Below are 17,018 nucleotides of genomic sequence, written 5' to 3'. Positions count from 1 at the left end.
AACTTTGTTCGGAAACTCAATAAAAAGCATGCTAAGTCATTTTCGACACCCACCCACCCCCTCGTAACGCTTTTTGTATGAACATTTTACAAATTTTGTATGAGCCGTAACAGCACGAGGACACCCACATACCCCATTCGGCGTTATGACATTTGTTAATGGGCCCGTAGGCAGTTTTAGAATTAGCTGGTGTTTGGGAAAATCGTTTTTAACATCTTCTTTCGTTGGATTTGCACCCCATGTGGAACACAACCTGTTTTATGTGTTTGTATTATGGGGATGCATTCATCATTCATGAGAGCCTGACGTCAAATTTGATTGAAATTTTCAATATCAAAATATTATTTCCCATCCGTTTTCCAATGAATTTCAGTTGAATTTTCAGGGTTGATCACAAAATTGTTCTAGTTTTTGGAACCACGGTCATCGATTATAAATTTTCCGTAATTTTGGATTCATCTCGGGGTTTACTGAAATAATCCCACTTGAAGGTAATCACTTTAGTTTTGAGTCCATGGCTTGCGACAAATCAACTTCATGATTTAGCAAACCAAGTCTAAATAAACATAGTTCGCCCGTATTTGGATGACTTGGCAACATGTTGGGTTGTTCTGAATACTTGTTCACTGGTGGAAGTGGTAATTATATTGGCGAATCTGAAACCTGGCTTGTGACACTTCAATTTTTATGAATTTGCAAATCAATCCTAAAGGTGGTTCAAATGGATTTGAATTACTTGACTACATGTCGGATTGTCCTGAATTCCCGGTTCCCTGAAGGAAATGCCCTCTAAACTGTCAGTTCTGAAACTTAGCTGGCAACATCAAACTTCATAAATTCCAAAATCAAGGCTAAAGAAGGGTAATTCAAAAGTTCTTGGATGACTTGATAACATGCCAGGTTGTTTTGGATACCCTGTTTCCCAGAGAAAGTGGCCATTATATTGGCGGTTCTGAGACCTATCTTGCAACATATCAAACTTGATGAAGTCAAGACGAAGTCAAAGTCAAGTCAAAGAATAGTTTAAGAGGTTTTGGATGACCTGGCCACATAAGTACTTGGTTATTCCGGATAATTACCCAGTTAACCACGTATCGTATAAGAATGTGCATCCAAAAGCACATATTCATGTGTTCAAAATCAGAATTGCACAAGATGCCATATTAAGCGTTATCAATGTCAATACAAGTTGTATATAAATCCCCAATACGATTCATAAACAACAGTCTGTGTTGACAACAAAACATGTCGTAAATAGTGCAACATAGTTATGTTATATAAACTGACAGATCATATACCAATCCAGTAAGCATCGTATGAAATCGCAATAACTTAGCAAAAATTGCCACCCAAACTTTGTCTATCTGTTGACGATAGGCCTCAAAGAACAACAAAGTATGTGTCGCTGTACATGAAACATGTATTAACATTGGCAAATAATCACTCATCGGACAAGTAACCCTTGGTGGTACAGTGGTAAGGTGCACTAATCCTGATCCAGAGGTCTCGTGTTCGAGACTCGCTGGAAACTTTTTTTTTTTATTTTCATCCAACTTTTGTGGCATCGTATATCTGATCGCAGAAAGTCCGTAAAAGTCGTGCCAAGTACGCATATAGCCTCCACTTTGATATGTATATAGCCTTTTCGTGCATTCTATACGATTGAATTGATTCGTATAGAATGATGTATAGCAAAAGTTATACCAACCAAAATGTTGACTGGGTAGTTCTTCGGTGCAAGTGGCATATATGTTGGTGGTTATAAAACTTAATTTGCGATTTATCAAATGTCGTGATTTTGCAAATCAAGTCCAAAAAAGTGTCAAATCGTGTGAAGATTTGTGTCGTGATTTTTGAGTTAAATATATACTCCGCAGAATAACCTTAAATTTGAAGACGAGTTTCTGTCAAGACTGTAGCTGGAAGAGTCGATATAGGAATTTATTACATATTATCCATCTTACTTACTCATCCACTCTTTCTTTCACTGACTCATACATTTTCTGTTTATCACACATACAGAAAACTTTGGTTTCCATCCCAAACTATAAAATCGTATTTCTTCACTTCCTCACACGCGGCTCCGTTTGGCACATGTCACTTGAGCCCTCATTAGTTGCCTTTACATACTCTTGCGAATATACGTCCTCTACATTCGGTCTAATCTATACGGAAGAACGGTCATCTACAGCAGTATGCTTAGCACATAATTTGTCACTACAACCAGTGGGACTGTTATGCGTAGAAATTCACCAAAAACCCCGTGTTTCTAGGCATAACAGTCCCACTTTGAATTTCGTAGCTAAATTTACATTTTTCCCATAATACAAACTCTTGACTCTAATGAACACGCTATTCTTTATACTATCGTGAAGATTGTATTTTAATTAACCACACTCCTGGTCAATACGAGGCCTAAATGTGTTAAAATCTTTAAACGCGTTTTTCTCGATTGCATATTTTGGAACATGGGACAATTATGCGTATAACGGCAGTATAGATCAAAGTAATCCAGGCTACTATGTTCTACAGCAAAAAAGCAGTGTTGCTCTGAAAATAAGTGAATGATCATCTCAGCATGATTTAGACTTCGTTATCAATGATGACAAATTATCCTTATGTCCAAGCAAAATGTGGTCTTCGGCAAAGTTGTAGCTGGGAAGATTTCATATGAGAAGAGTATGTTCTCTTTTCCATAGATTATTATGACGAGCAGTTAGAGGACTGAACACAAAAGGTTCGGCTTTCCCATAGTAATTTCTATATAAACTTCAAATGGCGTGTGCACAAACAAATTTCTTCCGAATCACTTCACATTTTGGGAGAATGATTTTTATCATAATTGACATCGTTTAAGCATAGGGGAGCAAAAACTTCAGAATTTGCATCAGTCTAGTGTCCCATTCACCCTATTTCCCAAAACATGTTTATTATAATTTCACTGGATAACAGCACTGATCGCAATAGATACGTTGACATAAATGAAAAAAGTGACAGTTAGATTTAAGTCCAGAGAACAAAAATTCTTGAATAATTGTCATGGTTTCATAGCTCGTAGTCATGATATCATAAAACATAAAATTTTAAGATTTAATGATTTTCTTTTGCATGAATCCGGCCACGGATTTTTTCCGAGTGGATATGAGATATCAAAACATTTCATATTTAGAACGGTAATCAAATTTTAGTTGATCAGGCGTAGATGCATTGACGATTCCATGATCTTCAGGTACAAATTTTCATTTTCTAATATACAATTTTTGGCATTTCATGTTATCTTCTTGCCAGTCTTCTGTTTATAACAGTGTTTTCATTGGCCAATCAAGTGTTATTTACTGCTTGATAATTATAGCTCATTAGTTTGTTTTCTCACTAGTAAAGTGTCACTTTACAACTTTCTTTGCCATCAAGTGCCATCGAACGGCCGCAATTGCCACTGAAGAGAAGCTCCCCACGATACCCAGTATCGCAAGACGTCACCTGGGTGCATTTCTTACCTCTTTCACCTGTTGAACTTAGCCCATTTACTCCGTGCAGCGGCATCAACATCGCCATCAGCAGGCAGCTCACGGCGAGCGCAAATATCGGCACTGCCCCCGGCAGTCGCCACTTGACGTTCCCCGTCACCATCGTGTCACTTCTATCGTGGGCCTTCTTCGCAAACACTTCTTCGCTTCTTTCTCTCTCTCGTAACGTATCACCAAACACTGACACACCCTTATCCGAGATGATCTAGACACGCCGTCGTTCGAACAGCTCCTTAAGAATTCTTCCGACACTTCAATTCTGTTTGTAGGTATCTCCGCACGTTTCTTCCCGGTTTATTTGTTTTTGATCAATCCCATCGAAACCGGGACAAGGTTGGTCGACGCAAAACCGCACTTCGCTCGCGTTGACGACTACAGCGATACGAACATCACACACTTTCTCCCGAGAGCCAGATTCCAGACGGTGGAGCAAAAGTGGAGAACCTTGAACTCTTCCGTTGCTTTCCTGATCCCTGCAAAGTTATGGAACACGGTTAGGTCACTTTTCTTCTTTTGACGAAATCCATGAATTGATTGACTGTCACACTCCGGTCGAGCGAAAAAAAACTATCGATGACCTAACGGGGCTGAACACTGAATCGGGCTTCCTTCACTCGCGCGATCACCGAGATATCACGGAAAAACACTGGGTCACTATCCGGCAGACGTACGCCCGGCCTTAAGAGGAGTCGAGAAATTTGAATAATTATCGTTTGCAAATAATCCGTTGGTTTTTCTCTTTTTTCCCCAGATCGGAGTATTGTGTGTTTTTTGTATTGTAACGCGGCCGAAGAAAACCGCAATCTCCGTCCGTACTGTTTTGGGTTTGGGGCAGTGGCTCGTTCGGCCCCTGGATCAAGTGTTCGTCCGGGAGCAACAGCAGCAGCAGCGAAAAAGAAAGTACCAACCAGTCCGCGAAACGGCCGAAAACGGTTTGAACTGGCAGCTGGCAGCAAGGGGTATGTAAAGCTACCACCAGCACTGGCGCATTTCTCTTCGCTGGATGCCTCTCTTCGGCTTAACGTGGCGCGCACTTCTTCCTTCTTCGTCCACCGCACACGATTGGATAGGCTCGTTGGATTGCGTTCGACAGCCCGACTTTCTTTTTCCGCGCGCGGACTCACTCAAACCACTTTCTTTCGCCTCGCGATTCGCAGATTCACAGGCCACAAAGCACGATACGATGATGCCTATCTACGGACGGCTCTCCAGTAGCGTCGTAGTAGCGAGAGGGAATGTCATTCAAGGTATCTGAGCGTGGTGTGACCTTCCTCAATGGCCAGTTGGGATTCGACTGAAGATCGACTTGCATCACGGTGCGGGAAATTGCTTCCTCCTATTGCCCAGCTGAGCTCAAAAGCAGACGTGGAACCCTTACGCAGCATCACCTTTCTCTCTTTCGGTGGGAGATCATTCTCTCTCTTGGTTGCTTTCTTTCCGATCTAATAGCTGTTTCATATGATCGCTGTCACACAGTGGCGCATGGCCGGTCAAAACATCAAAAACATATGTTTTCAAAATCAAATGGTTTACATTTTTACAGTGACGAATTATCAAATTTTGAGATATTCAGTTTTTTATACATTTTCTGGCAGTATCTTAAGCGTGAAAAAGTTAGCAATATTGGACTGTTTTGATTTCATCAAGCGTAGTTCACCTAGCAAACTTCCCAATGAAACCATAACCGATTTAAGCTCAGTAGGCTTAATTTGAAAAAGAGATCCTAAGCCATCAATTTGACGTTAGTTATTTGATTTTTAACAGATTTCGTTGTATTCGTAACAACATTTTTTTTACAATCTTTATGGGAAGTTTTAAGGGAAAAATAAGTCCCTTATTATTAACACTAGGAGCCCCGGGATCAAAAATTGAGGCGGAGCTCCAGGATTGAATCTATGACAAAAGGTCGAAAGACAAAAGGTCGAAAGGACAAAAGGTCGAAAGACAAAAGGTCGAAAGACAAAAGGTCGAAGAACAAAAATGAAGGGACAAAAGGTCGAAAATCTTTTTTCAAAGAAGGAAAAATTTCCCACCAAGCAAATCATTTTCGACCTTTTGTCCTTTCGACCTTTTGTCTTTCGACCTTTTGTCCTTTCGACCTTTTGTCTTTCGACCTTTTGTCCATAAACCAGTTGGGGCTCATGGACTCATGAACGCAGAAGTTAACCTGAATTCGATTTCAGCTCAATAATCACGTGGTTCTTTTTCGAAAAGTGCACCTCTTTCGGAAGAATTAGATGCCCATCCAAACACAACGCTTTCTATATATATCCAATGCCAAGCCCGAGAGCGCATTGTTTTTTAGGTATAGGAATAGCACAGTACACTACAAATCTTCACATCAATTTGTCCATCTAATCCAATTGCAAATTATATGTAATGTTTAGCTTTTCGGTAGTTGTTAAACTTCCACTCGGCTGGTTAGCCGTAAACCACGATTCATAATTAAAAACAAGTACATATTTTCTATTAACAGAAGTTGCATGAGAATTGTGTCAAATATTACCAGAAATGTTGTTATTTTAGGGTTAGATAAAAGTTGAAAAGTTAATTGATATTCATTTTAAATCGGTTTGAGACGAATTTTAGACCGATCTTCATAAGCAGGCACGCCACTGTGCATGATCGATCCCTTGCAGAGCTTTCCAACATTAATATGCTGGTGGTGCCTATTGGTGTAGCAGAGAGTTTAGAAAAGGTTGCATCGTTGCTGATCGTCATTGAAGTATGCTACGCTCTGCATAGCGCTGATGTTGGTCAAGCGGAGAGTGGGAGAGAGCAGTGGACTTTTGTCGATAGAAGAGCGGTACGTGGGTGGCAGTCTTTGGGCAACTTGAGGATCGCTGTTGCATGCGTTGCTGACTTTGACTCGTTTGACTTGATTTTGATGGAAGGAATAATATTTTACAATGTAACATTAACTTTTGATGACTAACATTTTCACAATATTCAAACAAAGTACACTCCAACCTCTTTTTACGACCGTTTTTTACCGACGGTTCTTTTTCCGACCATTTTTTTTAGACCGAAATTCAGATTAACGACCGTTTTTTTTATAAATGATCATTATCTTAACAAGTATTTAAAATAGAGGATCATGATGTTCAGCAAAATTGTTCAGTAGTTCAAGGGCTAACATATGGTGGTTATTGAATAGCGCAATCCTGCCACTAGGTGGCGTTAGTGAGCATAGAATGCTTAACAAATAATATATGCTCACTAGCGCCGCCTGGTGGCAAAATTTCGAATCTCATAACTTTTATAATGATAGCGCTTGAGCTACTGAACAACTTTGCCGAAGGCGCCATCTTTCAAAGTGGCCTGGATCCTAAGATAACCGCAAAACAAAAGTTTCATGCTCACTAGCGCCGCTTGGTGGCAAAATTTCGAATTTCATAACTTTTATAATGATAGTCCTTGAGCTACTGAACTGCCGAAGACGCCATCTTTCTAAGTGGTCAGAATCCTGAGATATCCGCAAAACATAGTTGCATGCACACTTGAACTGCCTGGTGGCGCAATTTCACTTAAGCAGTGTTGCCAGCTACGAAAAAAATGTTGAACCCTTCATGAAAAACTGGATTACAGTTGAAGAGTATTGCCATGTTTCTAAGCATTATATTATTCTGTTCCGCTCAAGTTTGATGGTTTTGATCTTTACTTTTTTCTTCTTAAACAGTGTTGCCGGCCACATGAAGTTTTGTGATTCGGCTGACTGTATGGCACGCAACACGCAACACTTCCTTCAACTTTGGTGAACATTCGGTATCGTTATCTTTATTTTTTTTGGTATTTGCATATCACACCCCCATAAAATTGGCTCTTTTAACAATCGAGCAGTGTTGCCATCTTTTACCAAAATATGAAAACTTGAACGGCCATTTTGGAAAGTTCTCAACCCATGCTTCAACTTTACCGAATATCTCGAATCAGTATTTCCGCATCTAGACGTTGCATTTTTCAAAAGAGGTTGGGGTGTACACCCGATTCTGTTTTTGCACGGGGGATGCGAACCGTGTAAAAAAGTTCAAAGTTCAAAATTTCAAGAACCGTGCAAAAAAGTAACACCATTTCTCGCCGTTTCATGCAAAAATAAGGTTTTGGCGGAAAAAATGCATGGATACTTTTTTTTGCACGGCCGTGCAAACCAAAATATGCGCAAAAATAGAATAAAACGGGGTAACTTTGATAGTTTTTTCGAAGAAAACTTGAATATTTATGCATATTGTTTCAAAGAATTATAACTTATATTTTTAAAACAAGTACTGGCATCCTAACTATCGATTGCAGTTGACAGATTGTCAAAAGATTTATTCTGAATGGATATATAATTTTTCATATAATCTAAAGTCGGTTTTCTGTTTTGGGGTAACTTTGATAATGGAGTACAAATCGAACAAAATTGAATGCATTACGGAACATTTATAGGGCGTTGCATACCTCTAGGCGTTTATCGCTATATGGAAATTTCTTACTTAGATTACAAAAATGGCCCCAGTTTGTAAAAATGGTTTTCGCTAAGAGATTTGAGACTGAATCCATGTTCTACTATAACTAGGCTGTCAGGAATAAGTGACGAACTCATTATGGCTTCATCAAATAGTGAACGTAGAACAGATTGTTTGTAAGCGTTTCAAAATGCTAAAATCTTACAAATTTTTAATATTTCCATATAAATCATCAAATGTACTTGATTCCAATGAAAATAGCTTTAACATGAAGTGTCATACTAATACTCTTTACTTTTGCATTCGTTTTGCTTAACTAATTACCAGAAACATTGTTATTTCGTTTAGTATGTTGTGGGTCTCGCACTATCAAAGTTATTCGCATTATCAAAGTTACCCCGTTTTACGGTATCTACATTGGGGCGGTTTCAAAATTTGAAAATTCAATCTTCCATATGCTATTTACCATAAAAATTATAAATTAGTATACAACTATATGATACAATTTTTTTTCAAAATGGTTAAAATTAAAAATTACAAAAGTGTGCTAACACATATTAAAGAAATAAGGTGTGAATATGATAAATGGGTGAAATTGTTCAATAGTTTTAACTAAAATGGTAGACTTTCGTAAGAAAATATAAAATCTGGTACTTCGATTTGACGGAAATGCATCATTCTAGTTACTTACTTGAAAAACACATGATATGTGGTCGATGATTATGTTTTCAAAATTCCAAAATTAAATCAACTTTTTTTTTCTTGTAAAGCCTATACGAAACTGATACAAGCAGAAAAGTATTGATCACTAATTTTTGAGGCACGCTGGTTCTTTTCCAGCCTGAAACGAGCATTGAAACTCCTAATATTTTAATAACGAATGTTCAATAAAAGTCAATGAGCAATGAAAAGCTATAAAAGGATCAGCATCGATGTCATCACATAATTTGAATATTGTTGGGTATGTCTAAGCAAAGAGATTTTGACAGAAATGGGGGTATTAGAGCTACTAATTTCGACGCTGCAGTCTTGGATAATCAAAACGACTGTTTATATTTTGCCTGAAGCTTCGACTATAATCCGGGGAGAATCCCTTGAAAAAGACTCGGATTAGAGTCGAAACGTTGAAAAAAATCTCAAACGGTCGTTTTGATTACCGTAATTCGGTGCGCAGTGCACAGTGCTTCCAAGGGCCTAACTTCGTGTTCGAAAATGTTTTGCATAAGAAAAGTTGGTTTTAGAGGTATGGTGTCTTTAGAGAAGTTGTTCGGGATGTTAGAGCCCTTCTTAAGAAAGTATTATTTTCGTGATGAATCCACCTTGCAAGGAGATAAATTTCACTTATTTGCAAAAGTGGAGATACACCAATGGTGTCTTCGGCAAAGTTGTAGATAATTTCACTACATGAAAATTTGCTGATACGCTTTAGCTTTATCTATTTAATTTTAAGAGATGTGGGTCATTTAAAAACTAGTTTTTTCGTTATATCTTTTTTTGGATATTTTTGAGTTTTTTCTTTTGTTCTACAAAGTTGTTTAAATCAATAAAATACGCATTTCTGTAGAAGACATAAAAAATGTATCTCTTACATTTTTGGAGTTATATGATATTTTTTGTAAAAAAATCGACTATTTCGCCTTCCTCTAACATTTACAGGGGCAAATTGGGGCAACATTTTTAGCTTGCATATAAAACAGTAACTCAACTGCTATCAAACCCATGCTTTTCTTGACTACAAAATATGTTCTGTAAAATATTTAAAAAATAAAATTATGCAGCTTTTAATACCGTGTATTTTTCAAACACGTCATTTCGAAAGCTAAAAACACAGAAATTGCTGCTCCGGCATGTACCTCACTCAGACCATCAAACCGTCATAGACGAAGTTCACACTGTGTCAAAATTATTTTTTAGTTGATAAATCTTCAATTTGTTAAATGGAATACCAATTAGTTAGAAAAAAAAACCGAATCCTACTCGAAATCGAGTCTACTACACGGAACTGAAGACGGCCTTACAGTAGAGGTCAAATGCGCGTATCTGTAAAAGGAAAGAAACTCTAGTGTAATTAAATGGTATATTACTACGTTCAGTTTCCATTTACTTAAAATTAAGTATTGTTTTCTTTGTTTAAATAGATATATAGATATATAGAGATAGTTGTGCTGCTTTAATTTATTTCAGTATGCCTGCTATCAATATTTCACTGTTCGATGTCGATGACCTCTACTAAGATTCACTAGTCGTATCGGATACTTATTTAATGGTAAAGTTGCCACGCTCAATTTGTAACGTATTAGCAAAATCCAACCATAAGTTTTTCACTCAAAATAATCACCTTATGCATTTCAATTAATTTGTCTACAACACAAGTGGGCAACCAGCGTTCAATTACAGTATCCGATGATTTTCCGATGCGATTTTCCAGCCTACACCTCCATTCGCTCACCTGAAGCAGCGATGGAGATAATTGGATACATTGATCTTGTTCGACGATGATATCATCCAAATTCGATCCGGATGGTTTCGGTGGTCTTACGTAACTGTACACGCATAAATGCGACAAACAAACGAAAGGTCATACACTCGTTGGATCGAATTCGAATGTAAGTGGAAGTGATCCGGAATTTGTTTGGTATTTTTTTACGCAATTCAATGCTTGCGCTAGCTGCTACCTTTACTATCTTATTTTTATATAAAAGCTATTCGAAAAAGTGAAATCTGAGCATGTGAAAAGTGACTTACTCGATCATGATTTTGCACCAACTAGTATATCTCAAACATCGATGATGATTGCCCATCCAAATTAGACCCCATAGAAAAAACCCGCGCTTGTAGCTCAAGTGTCACCACTTGCCATTTCACTAATCGTTGGCTTTCGCTTTTATGACTTTTCCATCGCTCTTAATTGCACTTCATTTTAATTTTTGGATATTTACCGTCGCCGGAGGGATGTGGTGCGGCCGCTGAAGAAATCTCGCAATTTTTTCTCACACTTGTAGGCCTCTACAATGTTTTCAGCTTCATTTCGGTTCGTTGTACGACGGAAATGCGACACTCGATTAAGGTTTTCGCACCACGGAATTAAAGAAATGCTTTATAAAGCGAATTTGATCATGAGCTATTTATTAAAATTATTGGGTAGAAGTCATTCATAAACAATAAAAATATCTTACATCATAAGCTATGTTGTTGTTTTGCAGACAAAAGGTATAGAAATATTCATACACATTACGAACAAAATCAATAGAATTGTGATGAGTTCGATGCATTATAATAACCACCATAAATTTACAAGGGATCTCAAAATTATATGATTTGAGTATCATTGATGTAAGCCACCTCAAGCTCAAATAGTTTATTGATGTAAATGAAAGCTTAATGTAATCTTTTCCGGTATGCAGAATTTGAGATGGAACTCAAATGGTCTTTGGAACTTTTAATACAAACCAAAAATATCTTATATTCACACGTTACGTAGTTTAAGCTTTACTCATGTAAAGCCATTTGTAATGTATTATTCAATGATACATCCTACAGACACATTTGCTAACAACATTGCTAACAAAATCCTAAATATTAAACACAAAACGTCCTCTTGCAAAGAATTTGAGCAAAACCGCTTGGTTTACATGATTTTACGCTGAAAAATGAATCATTAATAATGCACATGAAATGACCAAGAAGAATATTCAGCGCATAATCGTTTGATCAGAGCATTCTCGTTTGCAGTTGTACTTTCAAGATGCAAGAAAGAATGCAATATTGGCGAATGTTGGATGCAAGAACATGAAATGTTCCAGTTCAGGATTTCAAGCATTCCTGAATTGCGATATAGAGTAAAGTGGGGCAAAATTACAAGTGGGGTAAGAGTTTCTTTTCAAGATTTCTAGCTCAATTCAAAACAAATCTTATAAATGACATGGTGGTTCACTATTCAAGTAAGAGTCTTTCAACCCAAATATCATAAAAATCAATTAAGATTTGGAAAAGTTATGGCAAAAGATCGAATCAGCGGGGCAAAAGTTCGACCCATGTATAAAATCACGGAAAAATTTGCAAATTGCCTAAAATCCACATATGATCTTCAAATTTAGTTAAATTTGTCTGATCGTGAAAACTGTCACCAAAATTTTACATTTCCACTTAGTTTTGTGAAAAACTGCTATTTTTGAGTATATTACAATCAACCCGGTTTTGGGCAATTTTTTGATGAAAATTTAGTGTGTATTTTAAGTCAAACTTAAGTTTACGGCTGGTGTAAAGTATGCCTGTCATAAAAGGATCGATATTTTGTGTTTTAGCCAGCGAACTTTTGCCCCACGCTAGATTCGAACTCTTGCCCCACCGGTGGGGCAAAAGTTCGAATAAGACAATCAATGTTGAAACTATTATAACTAAAAATGGGTAAATATTTTGACACAAGTTTGTTCAGCAAAATTATCGCCAATATGTTGAAGGTTCACTGTATGGTATTTGTTTTGTTTTAACTGCTATTATTTTCCTGGAATCTTTGATTAATACACTAAGGTCGAACTTTTGCCCCACCTTACTCGATTCATCGTTGAATATTTAATTAAATCTCGTTTTACGTGACAATCACAAAAGTTTACGTGCCATGTAAATTTAAGAATTTGTTTGCTGTGTATGTTTTGCATTTTCCCAGTTATTTCTTGTATTAGAAGACATATTCAAGGCAACCAATTGTTTACATTTTTGCAATTTCTCATCGTAATAGGCTGTTTTTCATCACGCCAATATGTCATGAAACGGCCTACTTTCCTGCACTGAAGTATGCAGTGCGGGAATAGTCATTACGCAACTGAAACCAGTGCATTAATGATTCATTACGCAACGCATTCACATTGTGGGCTTCGTGGCCGTGCGGTTAGTGTAGTCAGCCATTAAGTCGCATCGGGTCATGGGGTGCGGGTTCGATTCCCGCTTCAGCCATTGAAACTTTTCGTCAGGAATGTTTCATGGCTGTTCCACTGGAGCATGCTTGTCCGTTGTCTAGTGTTAAGTTACAGTCTGTGCAGCTAAATGGCTGAAGACGGTGTCCGTGTCTTTTTTTTTAATTACGCAATTGTTTTGAGTTGCGCAATGAATCATTACACATTTTTTTCAGAAATTGTAAAATAATGGTGAATGCATTCCGATATAATTTTTGATACCTTCAAGTGGTCTTCTACAAAATTGCAAAAAAAATGTTGTACGTAACTCGTTGCAGAACTCGATTTTTACAGCACTTGTCGTAATTTTCGACTCGTGCTGTAAAAATCATCATTCTGTAACTACTATTTTTCGAATTTTTGCGATTGCCGAATCTGCTCATTACATGGTCGGCGTAAAGTCAAAGGGGACACTTTTGCACTCTTATGCGCTATCGTATACGAGTTTGTGTTCACTGGGAAACTTGAAAAAAATGGACATTTCAAGAGATTTGTCCGATTTTTCGGCATCGAATGATTCAGCCATTTATTGAAATTCATTAATATTCCTTATTTCGATGCATTTTAATTTGATTTTTGATCGTTTATTACATTTGCATGGGTGGCCAGACATTGCAGCAATTTCTGTGCAGACAGAGCGGAGCAAGTGTCAAAAAGCAATAAACTGATTGATTGTTGTATTTTTCGAGTCGATTTAAGAGTCCTATAGAAGTTTATGTTAGTTCTATGGTGTATGTTTGGAACGCCCTAGAACCCGCCTATTGGACCAGTATATTTTGGTCGCTACTCAAGATTTTCACTTGGTCCACTCTGACTGAACGCTTATTTGAATATTCCTGGCCGTCAATGCCCTGACCCTGCAAAACCTTCATTTTCAAGCTTTCGTAATGCCATAGATATTGGGATTGAAGATATGGAATATTGAAGAATTTACTATACTGATGTCGAATGATCTTGATGAATTCCATGTCAAATCGGTCATAAGTGTTTTCCATAGTAAAATCGATCATTTTGACTGGAGAATAACTTATGAAAATGAACTATACAATTTTGAATGCAACTTATTTGAAAAATTCTAACTCTAAAACTGTTGATTTGAGAGCAAAATATTCTATGAAGAAGTTGTAGTGAACCGTTTGGCCTACAAGACAAATATACACTCTGAAAAAATATTTTATGTTTTTTCAAGAAAAAATCAAAAATAAAACTTAAATTTTAAATTACACAAAAACCTTATTTCTAATAGTTTTTAAATTTTCACCATAGAATCTTGATAGTAGACAGATGTTTGGGACAAAGTTTCATGATGGAGAAATTTTAAATAAAAAAATTTTCTAAGAACAACTTTCGATCGATTTTCAAAATTTTGGGTTTTTGTCAAAATAAATACTTTCTGATGATACAATAAGAGTCTTGAAATGATTTTGATTTTGAAGTCATTTCCGAATTATATCGAGTTAAATGCAAAAAATATTATTCATATATAAAAATAGGCCATTTTCATTAGTTTTTTTGCGATTCCTCATCAATAATAATATGTTTTCGAGAGAAAAGACCTTATTTGTTTACACTTATTTATTTTTCTTGATGGAGAATAGCGAATAACTAATGAAAATTGCTTATTTTTATATTGAAATAATAATTTTTGCATTAAACTCGATATAATTCGAAAATGACTACTTCTAGAGAAATTATCCATATGATTATTATGGTTCAGAGTAATATCGAGAAAAACTTTTTTATTAAAAATTTATTCATCATAATACTTAGTCCCAAACATTTGTTTATCAACATTCTATGGTGAAAATTTGAAAACTATTAAAAATAAGGTTTTAATAAAAATGGGGTTTTTATGTAATTTAAAATTTAAGTTTTATCTTTGATTTTTTTCATGAAAATAAGTAAAATATTTTTTCAGAGTATATTTTTTTCTTATAGTCCAAACGGTTCACTACAAATTCTTAATAGAACATTTTTCTCTTAAGGTGAAGATGCATCGAAGCCAAACCTCGAATTTTCAAGAGCACAAATCTAGCGAACCTGACAACCGATCGCACTGAAAATTCAATCGCTTGGGCACTACCAGCGAGTGACCAGTGAGTAAGGTTTTCAGCACAAATGGATGTCTGGTTCTCTAGATTTGTGCTCTTGAAAATTAGAGGTTTGGCTTCGATGCATCTTCGCCTTAAATCAAGAGTTCAGGAGTTAAAACTTTTCAAATAAGTTGCGTGCAAAAATGTATAGGCCATTTTCAAAAGTTATTCTTGAGTCAAAATGATCAATTTGTATATGGAAAACACTTATTCTATCATACCAAATATATGTGCAAAATTTAATCTAAATCGAAGACTATCGAGTACGATTTTCATTTTTTTTTCGGCTCATTCTGGATGGAATTCGTCTCTTGATCAGGGATGGGAAATGTACCTTAGCAAACATTTACCACCTCGACATTCACATTTTTCTACACGACCATAAAATTCCAAAGCAAACCATGACCGTTCAAAACAAAAAAATATCACGGCTCTTCAAAACTGTAATCTTCTTCTTCGCAAAGTTTTTTCAAACCCGCGAAATGACTCGAGCACAGTGGTGACACGATTTTTTCGCTTTTCGGGGGTTTGCATTTGTGCTTGGTAAAAGCAGCATGAAATGGAACTTGTTTATATGTATCAGAACAAAATGATTGTGCTCTTGCTGTTAGCGCTAAAAGATTTCAATTAGTTGAAAACACAAGCGAAATATTAGCGATTGCATTATTCAACATTTTTTTCAATCATTCACCTCGAGATGGCTACCCGAAAACGGTCATAGTGGAGAGACAAAAACAGTCAACCAGTGTGTGGATCGTTGGCAGCGCAAAACCTGATGGTATTGATGCTGCTGCTGCTTCGTGTTTTAGTTGACTGACAGAATCGATGAACTGTGGCAAATTGTGATCACAGTTCCCAAGCCTGCTCTTGATAATATGTTTATCTTGGAGATCTTGTTCATTAGGCTGTCCCTTATTTTTCGAAAAATCGAAATGTGCGAACTTATACGTTATTTTAAAGTGCTTGTTTTGGTAAGAAAAAGATCAGGTAAAAATTTTAAGTCCGTACGTAAGTGGTCCCCCAATGCCCCTAAAGGTATTAGGTGTAGATAACCCCCGTGCGCTGAATCAAGCTCGCTGTTCTAGTGAGTACGAAAAGCCACTAGTAACAAATTGAAAATCAGCATAGCATTTGAAGTAAAATAATAATTTATACTGTGAATGTCTTCATAACACTGCGCGCTGACATAAAATTCATAACTACAAATAGATCCTTCGAATACAATGCAATAGGGGGAGGGGGTCTCCGTAGTGTTACGGTCCATAAAAAAAAATTAAATTTTTCATACAGAAGCTGTAACGTGGGGGAGAGAGTAGGTCTAAATTTGACAAATTTTGCGTTACGTAATATTTGAATCATCCCAAAGAAAACAAACTTCTATGCTGATTATCAACGCTTGCAGGACAATATGTTACTGGTGGCTTTACGTACTCATGCTGTGTGCACTAGAGCAGCGAGCTCGATTTTGCGCACGGGGTCATCTACGTCTAATACCTTTAAGATCGTTGGGGAATCACTTGGCATTCACATACGAGCTTCAAATTTTTACCTGATTTTTTCTTATCAAAACGAGCACTTAACAATGAAAAAGTTATAAAATTTCGCATTTTCAAAAAATAAGGGACGGCCTACTGTTTATTTAAGAAAGTGGACACCTGATTGTTAACATTTTGGTATGAAAATTCCAAGAAAAAAAAATTATTTCAGTGTTTATTTTGACAGCATAAAAAAGTTGACATCAAAACAGTTGTAAATTCCAAGCGATGGGTCGGTTTAACATGGTGACACGCAGATTTATTCTGCACAAATGGTGTTCAGAAAAGCTGTCGTTCCGAGATTTAGCTTTAATCGCGAAGTGTCCAAATTCCATTTTTTGAACAATGTATCGATAACAGATGCTAATGACGACGTACGATACATCCGAACATAAAAATTGGGGAAAACAGTTTTGGTATGGCAAGCAATTTGCTCCTGCGGTATTAAAAGTACTACATATAT

The 17,018-nt window shown here is 36.7% G+C and overlaps 1 protein-coding gene across 1 annotated transcript in view; it reads right to left on the bottom strand.

The window, feature by feature from the left end:
• Positions 1-4,823, bottom strand: part of LOC5573081 (mucin-5AC) — a 291,235-nt gene extending 286,412 nt beyond the window's left edge. Inside the window, exon 1 of the mRNA XM_021846429.1 lies at positions 3,498-4,823. Within this exon, the coding sequence (XP_021702121.1) occupies positions 3,498-3,630 (133 nt within the window). The 5' untranslated portion in view covers positions 3,631-4,823. The remainder of the gene's footprint in view (positions 1-3,497) is intronic.
• Positions 4,824-17,018: the final 12,195 nt, after the last annotated feature.

The sequence above is a fragment of the Aedes aegypti genome, chromosome 2, assembly GCF_002204515.2.
Source record: "Aedes aegypti strain LVP_AGWG chromosome 2, AaegL5.0 Primary Assembly, whole genome shotgun sequence".
In the NCBI taxonomy this organism is placed as follows: domain Eukaryota; kingdom Metazoa; phylum Arthropoda; class Insecta; order Diptera; family Culicidae; genus Aedes; species Aedes aegypti.
This window is presented reverse-complemented; position numbering and strand designations above follow the sequence as displayed.